General features: G+C 47.9%; 3 protein-coding genes across 3 annotated transcripts; all 3 read left to right on the forward strand.

The window, feature by feature from the left end:
* Nucleotides 1-267: 267 nt before the first annotated feature.
* NCS54_00629600 (Conidiation protein) lies at nt 268-725 on the forward strand (the record flags this gene model as incomplete). The annotated part of the gene is made up of 3 exons (XM_053151762.1): nt 268-397; nt 448-565; nt 620-725. Exons 1-3 carry the CDS (start codon nt 322-324, stop codon nt 723-725), a joined length of 300 nt encoding a protein of 99 aa, XP_053007737.1. The 5' UTR covers nt 268-321.
* A 7,019-nt stretch (nt 726-7,744) lies between these two features.
* On the forward strand, nt 7,745-8,617 carry NCS54_00629700 (Hypothetical protein; the record flags this gene model as incomplete). Its single annotated transcript, XM_053151763.1, has 2 exons — nt 7,745-8,253; nt 8,398-8,617. The coding sequence occupies 2 exons, from the start codon at nt 7,745-7,747 to the stop codon at nt 8,615-8,617; spliced, it is 729 nt and encodes a 242-aa protein (XP_053007738.1).
* Nucleotides 8,618-12,574: 3,957 nt separating this feature from the next.
* On the forward strand, nt 12,575-17,088 carry NCS54_00629800 (Hypothetical protein; the record flags this gene model as incomplete). Its single annotated transcript, XM_053151764.1, has 2 exons — nt 12,575-13,162; nt 13,225-17,088. 2 exons carry the CDS (start codon nt 12,575-12,577, stop codon nt 17,086-17,088), a joined length of 4,452 nt encoding a protein of 1,483 aa, XP_053007739.1.
* Between the last annotated feature and the right edge of the window lie 1,130 nt (nt 17,089-18,218).

Below are 18,218 nucleotides of genomic sequence, written 5' to 3' on the forward strand. Positions count from 1 at the left end.
TCTACGCCACGCGCTTAGTAGCCCGAACTGCCTGGTCAAACGACGTGGATGTAAGAGTTTAGATCAGAGCGGGTCAATAGTGCCTAAACGTCATGATCTGTCACTCTAATCCTATGGCCCCTTACAATGCGATCATAGATTCATCACATAGCGTCATAGCTATCCAAGGTTATGTCACCACTGCATCCTGCATAACACCGTAGCTGGAAGGGAGGAGCATAAGAGACGTACGTGTTACGAGAAAACTGAAAACAAATTGTTTTTCATTCATCTAGAACCAATTCTTCCAACGTGCCGTCGGCCCGTCGCGACTCCGGCAAGATGACCAGAGCAACAGATACCGACAAAGATCCTCAAAACGTCGAACGAGGCCTCAGGGCCGCCATCAATAACCCACGTAGCAACTGCTTGTCCCTCACTTCTATAGGTGTCTGCTGATAGATGTAGGTGTCTCGGAGAGGGTGAAAGAGCATGATCGCGAGATCCTCGAGAAAGAATTCCAGGAAGACGTTTCTGGTTTGGGAGGCAGAGAGGCTCCCGAAGAAGGAAAGGATCCCGGTAACGTGTTAGTATTGCCCATGCGAGGGCTTTTCACATTTCTGACAATGGCAATGGCCAGTGCTCGCGGGCTGAAGGCAGCCATTCACAACCCGAATGTTTCCGAGAAGGCAAAGGAGCAAGATCGCCAACGATTGGAGAGGATGGGAGAGCAAGAGAACGAGTAGCTAGCTTCTATTAGGAAATAATTAAGTTGTAATTCGGAAGGCCAAGTCGTCTTGTTCAATTGCCATTCAATATGGCCGAGGCCTCGCGTGACTGAACTAGCCCAGACGACGGGTGAGATGTGCGGAGTAAAAGACCGTGCTCGCTTTACAGTTTTTCCTTGACGCGGGCTGGCGCTCAGTGTGTACCTGGACATTGTAATAGCCGAGACCAATGTCAGTACTACCACTGTCGCAATGGTTGCTTGTATTTTGATCAAATACAACAAAGCTGTCGTGCACGCGGTCGTGCCCTATCAAAAAAAATGCGTCCTGTCACAAGGCAGAGATGGAAAGAAGATGCAAGAAAACTCTATTTTCTAACTTCTTAATGAATGTTTTAGGGCCAGTTTTTTATAGATACAGCTTACCGTAGCAGAGGGGGTATGTTGAGGAGGATATGATCCTTCTGATCCTACAGGATTGATCCCCCTACTCCATCTGATCTTTGACACGTTCAATTACACGTTTTTCGTCGGGCCTTCTGATCTGTCTTTCCGGGCTCGTTTTTGTCTGAATTGAATCTACCGTATTGCTGTCGGCGCTTTCATTAAGGGGTGTCGGGAATTGGTTGGGGGTTTTCCCGGATGACGGAGCCAGTGCAGACCATGATCGTGGTGGGGCAAGATACCCCCCTTCACGACGACGACGCGAGGATCGACGTCAAATGGCCGTTAAGGCCACAACGGCTCGGAAGGCCCGGAAAAGTCGGGTTAGGGATGTGGTAATATTGATGCCGAGATGTCGTATCGGAATAGGACCTGAAGGCGGGATGGGGACTGCTCTCGTATTATATTCCATCCAATCCTCGACGTGCCCATCCAGGTTCTCTCCCAACTTCCATTTGCACACAGCTTCATCTCCAGTCAACAAATCTCCTGCTTGAGACTTACGAACTATCTCGATCGATCACCCCCAATCCTAGATTCATCATGGCCTGTGACTGCGGCTCCGAATGCAACTGTACTGGCCCCTCCAGCTGCACTTGTGGCCAGGCTTGCACCTGCAAAAACTGCGGCGTACGTGATTTGATGTCTCTTTAAGCTGTTCTGAGCTAAAAGATTCGTGGACACAGAAGTGATCGGAACTGGGCTTACCGGGTTGGGAGAATGCATATAATGATGACGCGTGCTGGAATATGTGAGGCACCAGAGATAACACAAGTTTGCCCCTATTTGTAAATTTGAGGCCGAATGCCGCTCATTAACCTGTACCTGCGCCGCTTTGTCCTGCTTGCGCATTAGTGTAAATTGCTTCCCCTTCCGGAGGTTAAGCTTGAAATATGATCATTGCCAATATGAAACTATTAACCCTGGTTCCATCTCAGGAAAGTTTATCTCCTGAGTGCGCATAGCCCTCCCAAGATGTCACGATAAGGGGTCTAGTCTAATTAAAAGGCGCCAAATAAAGGGTACTTAATTTCTCTCCTAAATTAGGTAGTAATAAAAGTCCTAACAATATTGGTTATTATAAATCGCAACCTTGCAAATACGGTAGCCATATGAGGTCTAACTCCGTACATTATGCCTCTTTTTATTACTACTAGTCTCCATAAGAGGGCTCTAAGCCTTACTTTTTGCTCTTAGCTGCCCTTGCTAATAGCCCTAATAAGCTAGGTAATTTAATTTAATATAACAGTTAATATAATTAATTTCCCAATTAATATAATCCCTTTGTAATTTAGGGTTTTATAGATTACGCTTATCTCCTAGTTAATATCTCTGCCTTGCCTAACTATTATGACCATAGGCATTAAATAATTCATTATAGATATACTCTCGCTATTCCCTCTAATTAATATATCTCTTCTAAGTTAGCTATAGTCTATAAAGTTAAGTAATATAATTATTAATAAGGGCTACGTCAAGGAGGAAAGTCTATATAAATACCTACCATATACTATAGCATAGAGGATAATTATACTTATAATATAACCTCAATTAATCACTATAGTTAATATGATTTATTTAATTATTATACTTAGCAGCCACTATCGGGATATTAATTATCTTAACAGCTTTATTACTAAAAAAGCGGCATATTAGCTTAGCTTTTAATTTCTATAATAATAGCTTTTTCCTCTACTATATAATACGCTTATTATTAGCACTAATAAATATAATAATTAAAAATAATATAAGCTTATTATCTTTCTAAGTGATTTAGTTAACCTAGGGTTATAGCATAAAGATAAATTAATAGGGATTTCTTAGTAAAAAGTATTTAAAGTTAATACTTAATTATTAAGGGTTAATATTACCTTAACTATATTAAATTTATATATTTTCTTAACTTTGCTATTATTGTTTTTATCTTATATAAGTTCCTCATAGATACTGCTATTTATGCGAGCTATACCTATAGCCCCGAGGCTATAGTTATAGAGGTTATAGAAGAGAGGAAATAATAAGAAGAGATTATCTATAAAAATATAATATTTCGCTTTTAATAGCATATTTATAAGGGTAATAATAATAGCCTAAGTCAAATTTAGTAAGAAAGACTTATCTTTTATATTAGGGGCTTTAACTATGATTTTTCTTTACTTACTTAGCTAACCTTATAATAATAACTTCTATATTAAAATTTCAATGCTAATAGCACTATGTGGTTTTTCTTTAATATATTAAATCTACTAAATAAAGAAGCTATATTAGGCAATAACTTATATTTTAAAACCTATAAGGTTAGGCTTACCTTTAATAACTATTATATTATTACTTCTGCCTATATAGCGGATTATATACTTATCGATAGCAAAGTAAGACCCTAGTAAGAATATTTATATAGATATAGCTTATATATGGTTAGATTACTCTTTAATGCATTAGAATACCTTTAGAATAAGTATAGTTTTATTATATTTAGTATAATTAAAAGAATAAAAATGCCTATAAATAAGCTAAAACTTATTATATGAGATAAACTTAATAAATAAGTGCATAGGGCATTAAATACCGGGCTTAGGGGGATTCTAATAGCTTTATATTGTTTTTTCCTTATGCATACCTATATAGATTAGCACACTAATTATTATTAATACCTCTAAGACTATTATTCCTTCCTATTTATATAGATATAAGGTCTTCCCTATTAGGTTATTCTAGCTATTAATAACGCTGTTTTCTTTAAGCTATGTAATCTATAAATTAATATAAGATACCCATTTTTTAATAAGTAATATAGGTAAGAAAAGCTAAAATAATTATAGAGGCATTAGAGGCAATAGGCTAATATGAAATTTGCGTATTTCTATATAAAAAGGCTTAAAGTTAGTGCCTCGGTTATTTTTAGCTAGAAGATTAATAGCCTAGGTAGGGTTATCCTGCTATAAGTAATAACTATACTCTTCCTTAATAAAGCTATTATTATTATAGGGGTTGATAACTTATATCTCTTTTAGAATTAGAGGGGAAGTTATTAATAGTATTAAAATAAATTAGTAGTATTTTAGCGGGGAATTAATAGGAATTCCTTCTAGGATTAAACTTTTTATATCCCTTATATACTTCCGGGGTTACTAGGGTCAGGTAGGTCTCGTGATATCTTAGGAGGGCTATGCGCACTTAGGAGATAGTATTAAATTGAAGTGTACTGTGCTATTATATTGCTGGAATAAGGATAGAAATGAGGCAAGGATTACAATAAAAGTAAACGACCATAACTAGCATTAGCTAGTAGGCTGCAGCCTGATATCGGTAGATTGAATATAGGTATAGGAGACCTTTGTTACTCTCTTAGATAGAATTAAGTAGCTTAATTTAATAATCTCTTCTGCCCGCACCCCTTGTTGCCCACCTCAACTTCTAAAACTATCTACTACATGTAGCCTACGTCTATCTATCTACTGACAGGAGACCGGTCCCTGCGGGCCCGCCAATGCCTTTCGGAACGAACCTTTCGGGTCCCCTGATTTCCTGTGGCTCTTTGATCACGGCTCGGTATATGAATTGAGGGTATCTCCTAAGCTGGCAAGGAGCTGCAACCAGGTCACGACAGGGGGGTCGGTCCAATTAAAATGCGCCAAATGAAAGGTACTTCTTTTCCTACCTAATTTCTATTATGATAGAAGTCCCAATAAGCCTGCCGGTTATAAATCGCAATATCATAAATGATATACCCGTACCTGGTCTGCGGCGTATGATGCTGCCTTTTGGTGTTAGCGATGATCTCTGCCGGAGACTGCTTTTTGGCCCTCTTAGCCCTTATTTAACCCTACTTGAAGCCCTTATAAGCTAGGCATTCTAAGCAGCGATACTAATTAATGTGGTTAATATCTCTATTATAGTGATTTTGCTATTATTATTAATTATCTTCGTTGAATTTATTACTAGACCTAAATAACTTTCTCGCCTGGCTTTTATAATAGTATATATTAAAGAGAGCGTTATAAATATACTCTCGCTACTGGGTTTAATTCTTAATTCGCTGCTAATTTAGCTAGGGCGTATAAAGCTATAATAGATAGGTATTAATAAGGATAATATTAAGGAGAAAGGTCTACGTAAGAGCCTGCTAAGCGCCCCGGCGAAGGCGATGATCATAGGGTATATATAACCTTAACTAATTACCCTAATTAACGTGATTTATTTTTTTATTATAGGTAATAGCAACTATCGGCATTTGAATGACCTTAATAGCCTTGTTACTAAAAAAATACTATATCGGCCGGGCTTATAAGTAGTCTATAGATAGCCTCTTTCTTTTTTATTTAATGTATTTATTGTTATTGGCTTTAAATACAGTACTTATAAATAGCACGAGGGCATTATCCTTCTAAGCGATCTAATTGACCTAACGAAGGGACAAATTAGTAAGGGAAACGCATATAATCTTATCTAAGAGTAAGACCTTATTATTAGCTATTAGGATAGCTCTAACCTTATTAAAGTTATACCTATAAGTTCTGGCTTTATTATGCTTCTTATCCTTCTTAAGGTTAATATATATGCCGCTATTAACTTAAGCTATGCCTATGGCTCTGTAGCTATGGCCATAGAGGCTATAAAAGAGATCTACGGATGAGAAGAGGTTATTAAAGAAGACATAATATATCTTATCTAGCAGTAAATTACATAGGGCAATAATAATACCTTATATATTATTAAGAGGAATAAGCTTATTATCTATAACCTCTGCCTTTCTTTGCCGCTATAAGCCCTTCTTTCTCTTTGTGATGCCTATAGCACTATATTATGCGTCCTTTAGGTGCTATAACTAGCGGATAAAGAAGCCGACTTAGGCTATAACCTAGATTTTAAACCTATGAGGAATTAGCTTGCCTTTGATATATGCTATCTCTATTGATCTGCCTATGAAGTATATTATGCCCTTATCTATAGCGAGATAAGAGCCTAGGTAAAAGAGCTCTATTAGTACCCTCTGTATATGCTTAGATTACTCTTTAATGCCTTAGAAAACCTTAGGTAAGTCGGTATCGTCGGTCTCATTGATCTTCGTGTAGTTAAAGATATAGAGATACTAGTGGATTAGTTTAAACTTACGTAAGGGTATGAACTTTAGGACTAAGTATAGTGGGCGTTATTCTCTTAGCTTTAGGGCCTTCTAGTGGCTCGGGATGGTTTTTTCCTTATGAATCCCTAGGTAAATTAGTATTCTAAGCTATATGTAAATCTATGCGTAGGAGATCCCTTCCTAAGCTAAGAGGCGCGAGTATTCTTTGAGTAGCATATTCCAGGCGTCTATGACCGTATTTTCGAGATATCTGACGACCTAGCTATTAGTGTATTTGATCTATTTCTATAGTAGCTATCTAGGCATAAAAAGCTAGAAAAGCTTAAGTAGACTTTGGGGCAGAGGATTGATTTAAAAAGTATGATATTCTATGTTGAAAGGTTGAAAGTTAAAGCCGCGAGCCTCGTTGGCGGGGAAATTAGGGCACCTTGTGGAGTCGTTAGGGCTAACCGGCCGGCTATGTGTTTCTTTGATAAAGCTCTTATTATTATAGGCATTATCTGCCTATGATGCATTAGGAATTGATTATGTACTTATTATTGAATTGAAAATGATTTCTATGGTGTTTTGCTAGGAAATCCTTTATTGAGAGAACAAAGTGTACCCCTCACGTACTCTCGTCATCACCGCGCTAAGTGGGGCGAGGTATGGGCTGCAGCTCCTTGCCAGCTTAAGAGATACGGCATTAGGTGGCCCTTTGGAAGGAGAGAAATGACGAAAGTTATCGTTTCGCACCGAGACGCATGGGGCAATGCTGTGCACAAGCCTTGTGGCTTACGGAGATGGGCCGCACGTCCTTGGCCACGGACCGTCCCCACTTGTCATCTATGTGGCCGGACATACGTCTTTTCGGCCATGTCTGAGAAGCCTAGGAGAGCCCCGAAGGTTGAGTTAGTTTGGAAGCTGTTTGAATTGTTTTCTTGGGCATTTATGTTGGGATGAAGGGGCTACTGGCTTAGCGTCGCTATACGGCATATGCTCTAAAAAAAAAGGAATGTTGGCTCCTACCAACTTGGCGCACTTCAAAGCACCATCCACTTGTTACAGTAGGGTGCAAAAAGTTTTGAATCCAAAAACAAAGTACCGGCCAAGATAGCCTAGTCCAAATAGGCCACTCCTTTCAAAGCCCCTATCACTGTCACCATCACTGTCATCCATCACTGTCACCATGAACGTCACTATCATTGCCTTGGATCCAAGTGGTGGGATTTGCTCAGTGCCGTGTCATTACCATTGTCGCCACTACCATATCACTGCACTATCACTGTCACTGTTACCCCTGTCGCCACCGCTATTGCCAGCACTGACCTTTCTCGCCCTTTCCCTCGATCAAACTTCTTTCACTTAAATCAATTCCCTTTTTCTTCACACAATTCCGCCATCCCTCAGCCCACAACTCTCTCGACACTACTTCCATCCAAGACATACGTGCCACATTGGATTTGTGCGTGTCGAACCGCTCTCGCACCACTGCTCTCAACATCTCGGTAGTCAATTATTTCTCCACGATGTCTGCCGATAGCACTTCCAACAACTCCGAGCCGCATGCCCACGATCGGCGAGGTTCCATCTCCCAGGCTGCCCTCACAAATCTCTTCCAGAGGGACAACTCTGGACCCAACGGCTCTGGCTTTCCCAGCCAGGTCAACTCGCCTCTAGACAGCAACCGCCGACGCCCCTCTGTCACCACCCTGGGCCTTTCTGGTACCTCTCCCACTAGCGCCCAGCCCTTCAATATCCGCCGAGGCAGTGTCTCAACCAATTCCAATAACTCTGAGTCCATGGACGAGAACGCCATCGAGGATGGTGACTTTGGCACTGCTAGAACCGCTCCCAGTACGCCCTACGCCCGGCGGATGAGCCTCGACGGCTCCACCATGCGACCCGTCCGCCCCGGTGACAGCGCCGGAATCGGTGATAATCCAGCCTCGTCTACCTTCTTTCACCCGGCGCATAGTGGACAGATATCGTCGCGCGTGGGTGCGCCGTCGCAGGAATCCAGTATCTCGGCCGCTCTGTCGGCACCTGGACGCCGCGCCAGCTTCACCCTTCCCTTTTCTTCTCTTTCACAGGCAAGCAACACCAAAATCCCAAGAGCCCCTTTTGAGAGCTATCCATCTCACCAAGACCAGCAAAGTTTCAACTGGTCCGAGTAGCTTAGGTCTCGCGCCGAGAGTGCCGTTACTGGGGCTCGACCCTCCTTTTCCCTCACCTCTGGCTCCCCTCCTCGCAGGAGCTCCATCTACGATCGAGCCACATCCGTCTCCGACCTGTCCCAGCCTCCATCACAGGCTGCGATTGAGAGACCTAAGCAGCAGGAACGTCAGAAGCCCGATACCTTCCAGGAGAGAATTCTCAAGGGGGATTTCTATATGGACTGAGCAGTCATGGCATCGCGCAATTCAGCTTTCACGATTATGATATTGATGAACAATTACGATGACTACCGTCCCATCTCTGTAAGACAAACCCAATACAAGCCTTATGTTCTTTGTCTTTGGCTTGAACTGCGTAATCTTCTTTTTCATCTGTGCTTTCCCTCTCCAAATTGTCCATGCTAAGGGTGTCTCTGCTGATAACCTGGTTTCTTTATTGCATTTTGGAGTTTCCCTTTCAGTCGAGGATTATGGGCATCATGTCATGAGTGGTCACGACAAAAACAGAAATCAAGCGTGTTGCCTCAGATATGAGGCCGGCGCAAAAGGATCCGAGCATGGGAGAGTGGAGTTCACAACGATTTCGCTGGGCTTACCTAGGTACTTGAGCGGAGGAGAATGCAGGTTGTCTTAATCACATGACAGATATGAAGAGGATTCTAGCGAGTACGGGGGAGTTTGTGTTGGAGATCACAAGTGTGAGGCGACCAAGTCGGTGGCAAGGTGTGGAAAAAGGAGGAACATTCTACAAGAAATCGTGCCTGTACATAAATAGTGGTTCCCCTACTTCACTTTGAGATACGAATTAAGCAATTAGTATCTTCTCATTTCAACAGTTTGTGCCTTTAGTTCTGATATGCTGGCGTACATGACTTCGAGAAAGGTGACATCAACGTTCCAGTTACAAGTTACAAAAGTCATCTCGTGTACAACACATCTCCGGAGCCAGCCCTGGGACAAATTTTCAGTCACCGGCGCAAGCTGTGTGTCGCAGATCCAATACTCGAGTGGGACTTCCGAGAATCGAGGAAGATCCGCACCCATCAGGATTGCAAATCAATCCATCCGCTCCACTGGCCGTCCCAGCAGAGTGGGTGGACTTTAATCCACAGAGCCCGTCAGTGTATTGCATCCATTTGAAGCTATCGCGGAGTGGAATTCTTTAGTCAACAGTTAGACCGACTGCCTCGATTGATCAACAGTATGGAACGCGCCTTAGGGCATGATGATTTCGGTGATGGCGATGGCAATATTGAATAGCTTCAATGGCCATATCCTTATGAAAACGCCAAATCAAGAGGTTGTGATAGTGATGAGTGATGCATTAACACGGGTTGGATAAGCTAGGTCGCGTTCTCTGCATGACACGATATTTAGGTGCGCAAAGCGGAGTCGGAGTAGTTAGCCACAGTTCAGCCACAAGGGGGCACTTTCTACTGATGGAGGGCAACTTTATAATCAGGCTGTTGGTAAGTATCACGTCTTAAGTGGAATGGCTGAGACAGCCACTGCCTATGGCCGATTTTCGGGTTCATCCTCCGCACCTCACTCTTCATTATGGGCCCTTCTAACCAAATAGTGGTTAGACCAACCATAAGGTCCATTAGGGAGCGTTCTCGCTGAACTTGGCGGTTATTCTGTGCCCATGTAACATGCTGCTATAAATATTGATGTTTCAACTTACTAAGTTAGCGTTACTGAATTCTCCTCCTCGAAGGTTGAGAGCGTGCAACATTGGATGTAGCCAGAAGAGATTAAATTGAAGAAGCTTCTTTTTTTCACTAAATGAATGACTGAAGTTGGCCTCTTTTATCCTTCCTTGAATAGGATCGTATTCGTCAGCTGTGACGGAATGTTCCTCACGATCTGTTTCATCCAAGTCTGATACCGTAGTTGCTACAGCCCGTGTGTCAGACCGGCCTGAGTAATATGATGTGGTTTCCAACACTCCTATCAAGTGAGCCCTAGAGTTTATTCCTTGTCCTCATACATGAATTTATTGTAAGTCGAGAAGTGGTCCACCGAAAAAGTCCAGACGCCATGTTCCTCGCTGTAGCTTTCAAACCGGGTTCCCTCAATGTTCTTCAGACGTTCTATATGCCTCGTCACTTGCTCCCCCGTCTCCGCCTCTTGCTGACTCCTCCCCATCCCCCTTCGTGGCCATGAATGTTCCAATGATATCAACGCGGGAACATTCAAGCCCTTCCCAATAGGAGGCTTGTTCACAGCAGAAGCGGGGTATACCGTGGCTGATCGACTTTCAAGTATGACGAGACCACCGAGCAGATTGTCGAGGTCAATGTCTGTGAGATCGACTGGGACTGTGAAACGAATGAAGCCAACATTCTTGCGCCCAATAGTCAAACCTGTCACCTTTATGCGTTGGTTTCTGTCCATAGCCAGAATTTCTTCCTTAATAGGTCGCATCCAGTATCCCCCGATGGAGATTGGCTGCTGAGATGTGATCGCTCTGCTTTGATCCAAGCTCTCGTCGTCTTTCGGCCGGATGGTCGGGCTATGCTGACTGATGTGGCCGCTCGCACCTTCGTCACAAGTATCCACAGACTGGTTCTTTGCTCTACTCTCTACATTAGAGGCGGGTGTTTGAAGTTGACCGTCGTCACGGCCCACCCTGTCGATCAATGGCGTGGCCTTGATATCCTTCTCCCAAGCCTTATGCTTGGTTGGAACCGAAAAGAGGTCTCTTGATGGTCCTCTTTTTATGTCAAGCTTCTTCAGCTCTCGGGAGATCCCAGAGAGTGTGCGGTCGCCCGTTTTCCAACTCTTTGTTGTAGTATTAGGCGACGCTGTTTCTTCAAGAGTGGTGTGTTGGGTGAATCCACCCGTTGAGGCGCCCTTTATCGGCCGACGTCTAGTACTTGGGGGAAGCAGCGAGTAAGAGCTCTTGGGTCGACTCTCGATCTGGCCGACCGGCGTATCTGACCCCGACTATAACCCAATGCCAGGAAAATTGGGAGACATCCGGCGGGAGGCGAACCTATGGTGGCCATACTTGAATCCGGGTGACATGGACCTACTTCTAGGTTTGCCCTCGCCAGACAGTCGGACTGCTATCGGACCTGGATCTTGGATCTCCAGAGTTCCCTGTGCGCTTGGGAATAGCCACGGTGCTCCATAGGCCGCAACATCGTCGATCCTAGTAGTCAGATGCGGCTGTGACGTTGCCAGAACCGTGGCTTGCTGTGGTTGTTGAACTGCCATAGAAGTGCCAGATGCTAAACTGGACCTTCCGAAGCCCCCAGCACCAACCAGACCGGTCTCTCCACCAGCTTGGTTCTGCTTGCCAAGCGACCATGGGGCTTGTCGAGTCTCACCGAGCGAGCCCTTCGTGCTTGGCAACTGCGTTGCCTGCTGGCCCATCTGGGCACTTCCACCCGCCTTGCTGAATAATCCTCCAGTGGACGATGGTTGACTTTGCTTGAGGACCCAGGGAATGTAGTAGGTTTCCGATCAAAGAGGCTAGAACTGTTGCTCGTATTTGGCCCGGACGGTGCATCCGCCCCAAATTGAAACGTTGTGGATATTCCGCTAGTTGTTGGTTTCTGAGCTCCAACAGGGGACATCAATTCTCCCGCTTGCTGCTGGTCCTGCAGACCAAAGCTGAAAGTGCCAGGCCGCGAGACATCACCACCTTGCTGGGCACCACCAGAAAAGGGCTGTTTAAAGAACCCACCACCTGTGCCCCCTAACCGGGAGGCCAGTGGTAGTTTGGGCCAAACTACCATTTCGGGGTCAGGGGCACGGACGAATGGGCATGCAGGGATACACGCGGGGGTGGGTCCCAGACGCGGGCAGGGGGGCCAAACTACCAGTCCCAAACTACCATTTCATGCTGCAGCCAATCAGGATAAAGGGAAGGGCAACTTCAGGGTTAAGGAAAAAGCAAGCAAAGGAGGGAAATACAACAGAACGCGTCTCCCAAGGCCAGCCTTCTCGCGACCGACCGGGTGAACGAGGGATATCCTTTTCATATGGACATGAGTCTATAAAATGAGCGCAACTAAGGACGACCGAGCAGTTTCCCAGCAAGCGGCAATCATTCGAGGGAGAGACTATCAAGAAAAGAAAGAAAGAAGGGAAACAAGGACTGCACGTACAGTATCCTAAGAGGAGGAACCAGAGGGAGGTAGGGAAGGGCTCGACATAGTCCAGATCGCAGCCATGGCCCGAGGGCGTCCCACAGACTCGCCCGGCGGCAACGAACCGGAGCGGCAAGAAGATACAGGAGAGTCCGCCAGCTGTGTTCATGCAGAAGCCACCAAACCGGGAGAAGGGTGGCTTATATATAATGGCGAATACCGGTCGTTGATCTGCGCCTTTCACGGCTATGCGGTCTGCAGCCTCGAGGGTCACTTGAGGGACCGTCACCCAGACATCGACCATCGGGCCCGCAGCGATATCATCCACCGCCATAAGGGTCTACAGCTGCAAGGGCCGGCATTGGAGCAGCTCGTCCAGCACGGTGCGTCAAACCCGACCCGGGCCGTCAAGGGTCTCGTCGTTCACCGGGGCTTCGCTTGCACCTGGCCGGGTTGCAGGCACCTCACGCCGAGCTGGAAGTGCCTGCGGGTTCACCTCAACGGCGAGCACAACATAAAGGGAGCCAAGGCGCAGGCGGGCCTCTGGACCGGCGTCTATCTGCAAACCTTCTTTACAGGTCCAAAGAGGGCGATTTACTACTTCTGCGTAAGAATCTCGACCAGCGGTAACGATGATGCTGTCTCGGCAGCAGGAGATCCTCCGACGCCGGTCGGCAGGGGGAGAGAAGAGCGACGATGGCAGACAGGCAGCAGACGCACCCGGAAGATCAGACGATGATCGCCGACATCACCCAAGGGTGGTCACTGCAGCAGGAGGAGCAGGAGAAGATGCAGAAGGTCATGGAGGAGGGGATCCTGAGGCACGAGACGACGAACTGGCTGAAGAGGACCGGCTGGTCAGCCCACTTCGCCGGGAGGAATCTGGTGGATATCCAAGCCTGCAGCAGGATGCCCGGCTGTGACGACGACGAGCTGCGACGGATGGCCACGGCTCTAGATCGTCTATTCTTCGACCGCTGCATCGGCGGGTTAAAGAGCATGCCCCTGATGACCCGCCTGCTCCTGGCCAGCCCCCACCCTCACGATGCCCACAGCCGACCGTTTGGGCCGCTGCAGGAGAAGACCAGCATGGATCGCTACCTGGTATATGTGAAGCGGTTCTTATGCTATTGCCTCAACGTGCTGTCGCTGGAGGAGGATGCGCTGTTTGCCGAACACGGCTTTCGCTTCACGCCTGCACAGAGGGCCAGCCTCGAGCTGCTCTGGGCGCATCTGCAGGACGAGGAACAGTCGGGCGAGGGGCTGCAGGAAGAGATATTGCAGATTCTGGCGGACTTCTGGATGCAGCGGCTCGACGGGGACCCTTTTGCGAGCCCGCTGTGGCACTTCGTCGGGGTGCTGGGAATCGACGGCGAGACGGGGCAGCTCCGACCTGCCCACCTATTCACCTACGTGCTTGCGGGACTCGTCTTCACGGGGCGGGCGCTGCTGGGAGAGTGGGCTATACCCACCCGGGAGCGGGCCGGGATGACGGACCTCGCGCAACGGTTCGCCCAGGTTCGAGACGCCTGGCTTTGCAAGGCGACATACTCTCCCATGGGCTATACGCTCAGCTTGCTGTTATACGGAAGGAAGATCGCGCAGGAGACTGGTAGCCGGCTGATGGTGTCCTGGAGCAAGGACGGCGAGATGATGTACTTCATGGGCAAGCCGATCCTGATGGAGAAGATTCGTCACATGGTGGCTAGGATGACGAAAGACGCCGAGGACCTGCTGTGGGGTCAGTTGATGTTCAAGGAGGGCGACGACGAGCGTTTCATCCTTCCTCTGGCCGGCATTGAGGATGACCTCACCCATACAAGACGAGGCCGGTCCTTCATCCATACCAACGACCTCGCTGGCAAGGAGGTCGAGATGCTCGAGGACCTCGTCATGGGCTCGCGGAAGACAGAGTTCCTAGATCGAGCGGGCGAGTGGAAGTGGGCGGGCATCAGGAAGTACCTGAAGCTGGTGAAGAAGTTCGAGGAGTTTCTGCTGCTCCTCTCCCACATCACCGGCGGCCAGCCCAGCCGAGGGGAAGAGATCACGGGCCTGCGCCTGGTCAACGGCATCAACAGGGACCGCAACGTCTTTGTCATCGACGGCGATGTTGTGCTCGTCACCCAGTACCACAAGTCTCTGGCCCACTTCGACTCGCCGAAGGTGATCCCCCGCTTCCTGCCGGAGAGGATCGGGCAGCTGCTCGTGATGTACATGGTCTACATCCGACCGCTGACGGATCGCTGGGAGGCGGACAGATGGGAGCTATATGGCAAGATGGCACCGCCGAGCGACTTCATCTGGCATAACGAGACGGGGCCATGGGAGAGCAGTCGTATGTCTGGGGCCATGGGGAAGTGGACCTCCCACTATATCGGCCGCAGGATCACGCTCCAAGACTGGCGCCACATCGCCATCGCCATCAGCAAGAAGCACGCTCGCGACCGGGGGGCCGCTCGGGCAGACTTTGAGGACGGCGACGACGATGACGAGTCGGAGCAGTACGAGGCGCCGGACGATCTGGCTGCCTGTCACACCGGCCAGACAGCCGCCAACTACGGTGTCACGATCGATGTGCTGAAGCGCTTGACGGCCGAGTCTCTGGACATATTCGGGCAGGTGAGCCGTCGTTGGCACAAGTTCCTCGGCTGCGACGCGCAGCAGCAATCGGCCTTGGAGCCGCCGCCGTCAACTTCGTCCTCGAAGCGCAAGGGTGCGGCCGAGTCTGGCGGCGAGGAGAAGAAGTGCCACCCTCCCCGGAAGCGGGCCAAGATCGCCTCGCTCGAGAAGCTAAGGGCAGGTATGACAGCAGCAGTGGGGGACAAGAAGAAGGACGACATGATCCTGCGGGCACTCCGGGCTGTCCTGCGTGATGACGCTGCCCAGTTTCGGTCACCCCAGCAAGAAGAGGCCGTCAGGTTGGCCGCGGCGAAGCAGAGCCCGCTGGTTGCCGTGCTGCCAACGGGCGGCGGGAAGAGCTTGGTCTTCATGGTCCCGGCTATGCTGGCAGGTGCAGGCGTGACCATCGTGGTGGCTCCGTTCGCCGAGTTGAAGAGGCAGCTAGTCACACGCTGCGTCGATGCCGGCCTAGACTGCAAGTCCTGGCCCGAGGCGCGTGAATCTTGGCCCAGGGTTACGCTGGTCTCGGCCGAGGCGGCTGTCACCGATGACTTCCTGCAGTGGGCCGCTGATCTGAGTGTCAGGGGAAGGCTGGACCGAGTGGTCATTGACGAGTGCCATCTGTCATTCACTGCCGCCGAAACCTACCGCGCGAAGCTCCGGTGCCTCGTTCTCCTGCGGAGCTTGGGGTGTCCCTTCGTATTCCTCACTGGGACCCTGCCGCCGCTCCGTCAACGCGACTTCGAAGAAGCCATGCAGCTCCAGGCTCCGCTCTACATACGGGCTTCGAGCCATCGGCTGAACGTGCGGTACTCCGTCCTTCGCGTCCGTAACGGACGGGGCGTCATGGAGGTGAAGAGGCTGGTGGACGCCCGGCTCCCACGTCTAGCACCGGGGGAGAAGGGGGTCATATACTGCACCAGCCACGCGAAGTGTAGAGCGCTTGCCCGGCAGCTTGGTTGCCATTACTATCACGCTCAGCGCGATGATAGCGATGCGCAGTTCCTTGCCCAGCGCGAGCAGGGCTTCCAGGCATGGGTCAACGGCGAAACACCCTACATCGTGGCTACCGCGGCTCTAGGCACGGGCCTTGATGTTGCAGGCATCGTCCATGTCATCCATCTCGAGGCCCCATTCAGCATCATCGACTACGCCCAGGAGGCGGGGCGGGGCGGGCGAGCTGGGGAGCCCGTCACCGCAGAGATAGTCGTCGAGGAGAAGGACTGGCCGGTTGAGGACCATATCCGCGACAGCTACCTAGACTTGAGCACGCGCGAGGTACGCAGTCTGATCCGGACACAAGGTTGCCGTCGCCGCCTCCTTGGCCAATGCTTGGACGGTGACCTACGGGACTGTGGAGATCTCGATGCCGTCCGATGCGATAATTGCCGCCGCGATGAGCTGTTGTGGAAGAGTGAGCTATCCTCGCAGGGTATCATAGCATCACATGCCCGCGGCAGGCGCGATGCCCTCGCTCTAGAACGTTTCGAGGCCGCCTTGGAGGAGATAGAGGAGCTTGGCAAGATGGGCTGCCGCATCTGCTGGATGTTCGATGGCGTCAAGGAGGCCGGGCACCAGTGGGGTACCTGTGGTGCCACAGCAGAGAAGGATCTGTCCTTCTCCAGCTGCATGATCTTTCAGGGTCTGGTCAACTACAAGAAGGATCCACAGGCACGTTTCTTGAGCTGCTTCTACTGTCACGTATCGCAGGAGCTCTGTCGGGACGGTTACGAGACCAAAGGAGCATCATGTCGGTGGAAGCATGCTGTAGTCCCTATGGCGTTGGCCGCCGTGACGGAGGCAGATATATGGTCGCAAGTCCAGGAGGCTGCCGGTCGAGACTTCAAAGGTCGGGATGACTATGCTGACTGGCTGGGCCGTAAGCATAGCAAGTTGGTATGCGGGCGAGAGATGACCAATGCTATGGCCGTCTTTGATCTAGTGCTCAAGTGGAGACAAACTCAAGAGCTTAGTTAATTACTATGTTTTACGCATAGTGTAATACGTTTGACTAGTTATATATAATGATATATAATGTGATGTGATAGGCAATAATAGGAAGGGAAAATAAAAATAAAAAAACAAAGGAGTATATGAGAGAGAGAGAGAGAGAGAGAAGGGGGGGGGGGCTCCCACAGTAGGTATACTACCCACATAATACTTAACGGTAACTATACATACGAATAGGACTTGGTGATAATAGCTGGCTTTAACTATATAATTAGAATGCTTATAGGAGATGGTATAAATAATATAAGAGGAGGTAAAAATAAAAGAAGTAGAAGAAAGACGAAAAAGAGAAAGATATAGTAGTCCAGGGTAGGCAAAAATAATATCATTCTAATCAGCAAAAAAAGCTCTTTGAGGCTGGCTAGACGCTTCCGAGACTCGAACCCGGGTCTGTCCCTTAGTCAGAGGGATCGCTCTGACCACTAAGCTGAAGCGCCTTTTCGCTCTCAAAGTTACTAAGGTCGAGATGGGGCTGGCACATGAGGGTATCACGAAGACGACGGCAAGGTGACCAGGTCAACGCGGCACAGCAGGCAGCCATAATGGCAACTACCGAGGGGAGAATAAGATAAAGGGAGGGTAATATAAAAAGAGGTTAGTTATTATTAGTAAAATAGTATTAGATATTTAAATAAAAGAAAGGAAAAAAAGATAAAAAGTCTTAATAATAAAAAGAAATCTTCTTAGGATAACCCTAGGATAATAGAAGATATATATATATATAACCCTAACCTTAAGGTAAGAAAAAAAAGGGGAAGTATATAGGCCTAGCCGGAGAATAAAAGAAAAGAAAAATAAGGAAGAGTATATAACCCTAACCCTAGGGTTAAAAATGAGAGAAATTAAGGAAAAGTATATAACCCTAACCCTTAGTTTTGCTTTAAGCTAGGAAGTAATTAGAAAAGTTGGCTTTAAGGGGTTAGTTAAGAAAGAAAAAAAAAAAAAAACCCCCAACTTAGGCCTAACCCTAGGGTAGCCCCTAGGAAGTATTGGCTGAAAGAGACTAGAGGGGGTATTTAGCCCTAACCCTAACCCTAACCCTAAAGCAAAACGTTAAATTTTCATTTAATCGGGGAAGGTAAGAGCCTAGCGGGTGT

The sequence above is a fragment of the Fusarium falciforme genome, chromosome 4, assembly GCF_026873545.1.
Source record: "Fusarium falciforme chromosome 4, complete sequence".
Classification (NCBI taxonomy): Eukaryota; Fungi; Ascomycota; class Sordariomycetes; order Hypocreales; family Nectriaceae; genus Fusarium; species Fusarium falciforme.